This window comes from Glycine max, chromosome 12, assembly GCF_000004515.6.
Source record: "Glycine max cultivar Williams 82 chromosome 12, Glycine_max_v4.0, whole genome shotgun sequence".
NCBI classification, from domain to species: Eukaryota; Viridiplantae; Streptophyta; class Magnoliopsida; order Fabales; family Fabaceae; genus Glycine; species Glycine max.
The window spans coordinates 9,423,191-9,425,240 of NC_038248.2; the positions used below are offsets into that span (position 1 = coordinate 9,423,191).

At 34.6% G+C, this 2,050-nt stretch overlaps 1 protein-coding gene across 1 annotated transcript; it reads right to left on the bottom strand.

The window, feature by feature from the left end:
* Positions 1-673: 673 nt before the first annotated feature.
* Positions 674-1,544, bottom strand: LOC102665631 (uncharacterized). Its single transcript, XM_006592989.1, has 3 exons — positions 1,347-1,544; positions 1,193-1,262; positions 674-1,074 (listed from the first exon to the last, which is right to left on the bottom strand). The coding sequence occupies exons 1-3, from the start codon at positions 1,542-1,544 to the stop codon at positions 674-676; spliced, it is 669 nt and encodes a 222-aa protein (XP_006593052.1).
* Between the last annotated feature and the right edge of the window lie 506 nt (positions 1,545-2,050).

A 2,050-nucleotide genomic window follows, 5' to 3' on the forward strand; every position in this document is an offset into this window, starting at 1 on the left:
TAAAGGTTTCCAATTTATCCGTTGGAAAAACGGTCATAGGAAATATAAATTGACGGATTTGTTTGTCTGTCGAAAATTTTCGACGGAAATTCTATTAGAAATAATCCGTGGGAAATTTCCGACTTGCAATTTCCGTCGGAAGTTTCAGACTTATATTTTCAGTCGAAAATTTCCCAAGAACACTTTTCGACGGAGTTTTCTCGAAAATTTCCCACAGATCCTTTCCGACGGAATTTCCGTCAAAAATCTCCCATGGATAAGTTCCAACGGATTTGGTGGTCGCAAATTTCTCATGGATCATTTCAGACGGATTGTTTCGTCACAAATTTCCGTCAGAAAATATATTTTTTGTAAATAATATATTATTTCTATTGTTTTTGTTTTTTTATCATTAATAATTTAGCAATTATTTTATGCATTTACATTATTTAGCATGAATATTTGAATTAATGCATACTTTTAGTTGAGGAAATAATGAAATTGATAAATCCAAAACATAGGGTAAAATAAATCATGAAGTTAAATTGAAAATATATGTAAAAAAAACATAGTGTAAAATGTCAATGTCGATTGTTAATAGTAATTTTGGGTTACTAAGTCAGTAGTCAAAATAATCATCAGGAGAATGCCTCTGCTGGTCATCTGCCTGGTCCTGTTGGTCTTCTGCCTGGTCCTACTGGTCAACTGCTTGCTGTTGGTGAGGTTGTTGTTGTTGTTGTTGAATAATGTTCTGCGCCTCTGGAGGCAGGAACTGAAGGACTACTGACTGAAAAATGCGTATCTCCTCTTTTGATTGACGCAGCTCCTTCCTTAGGCGGTTAATCTCTGCAGCATCTTCAGCATGACTGGAAGATCCATGTGTATGCTGCATGAAGCTGTCATTTCCACATTTGTAAGTATGAGCAAGGTCTCCAGTAGCATAAAGGCGTCCATTATGCTTTGGTCCTGCAACTGCAACCCAACACCGACTCCCAAGTCTTTGTTCTTCAGCAAGGTCTAAGGGAGTGAGTTGGGATTCACCAACACTTGATGCAGCATCAGACCTGGCTTGAGATAGTCTAGCCTCAAATTCTTCTTGTAATTCATAAACAATTATTATTCCATAAATATAATAAACATTTTAAAGAACAAAAAAATATGCGAGACAATGGACTCACATGTGTCCGTCTAGATCTATCATCGACAAATTGACCAGTATCCTTTCGTAAATGAGTTTGCTGAAAGACTTCATCTACATGTACAGATTGACCAAGCTCCTCTGACTATTAACAAACATTAAAAAATAAACATTAAGTGGTAAACTAATAAGTATAAACAACTATGCATTATAATTTTAATGTACATACCAAGCGAATGGCATGATCCTGCAAGCTGATAGAACCACCTGTGTGCATACACCCACCCTTTTCAGATGCCCAATTTTTTTTGGCCTGTGCACATTTGGAACGATACTCAGGTGCATTCCAATGTGATAATAGATCGTTCCAAACACAATCTTCGATCCAATATGGCCTTTTATTTTCATTTTGGGCATCCCTAAACATCTCAGAAAGTCTATGAGAAGCTTTCGAGTTAAAAGCTTTTTTTATTTCATTCTCTTCCTCGGGTCTCCAAATCAATTTTATCTAAAGTATAACAAAGTAATGAAATTGTACACAATTAGAAAAATACAAATTTTATAATTTCAGTTAAAATACAAAAATAGCATTATTATCCATTTCAACCTTTGAACTAATTCATTAATAGAAGAATAATTTACCTTAAAACGCTGGAAAAAAAGTTCCTAATGATCTTTTAGAATCGCTCTCCATGTAGGTCAAGTCTGACCAAATTGTTGCCTAATGGACAAAGTGACAGCCTTTGCCACAACCTTAGATGGATGAAACCTAAATATAAAAGATAATTAATCAAAATAGTAAAATATCATGTGATGTATCATATATAATGATAATTATATAAATTTTGTAATACTTACGCTCTATTAATTAGCGTAACCATAGGTCAATCATTAAGGGGAGGGTCTTCCATCGCCAAATTTATAGCATCTTCA

What these genes read in the sequence shown, in the direction of transcription:
- LOC102665631 (XM_006592989.1), bottom strand. Translation starts at nt 1,544, where the DNA reads ATGTTTAGGGATGCCCAAAATGAAAATAAAAGGCCATATTGGATCGAA. An exon ending in AGGATCATGCCATTCGCTTG is followed by an intron (nt 1,263 to 1,346) that starts GTATGTACATTA and finishes GTTTGTTAATAG; the next exon opens with TCAGAGGAGCTTGGTCAATC. An exon ending in TCATTTACGAAAGGATACTG is followed by an intron (nt 1,075 to 1,192) that starts GTCAATTTGTCG and finishes ATGAATTACAAG; the next exon opens with AAGAATTTGAGGCTAGACTA.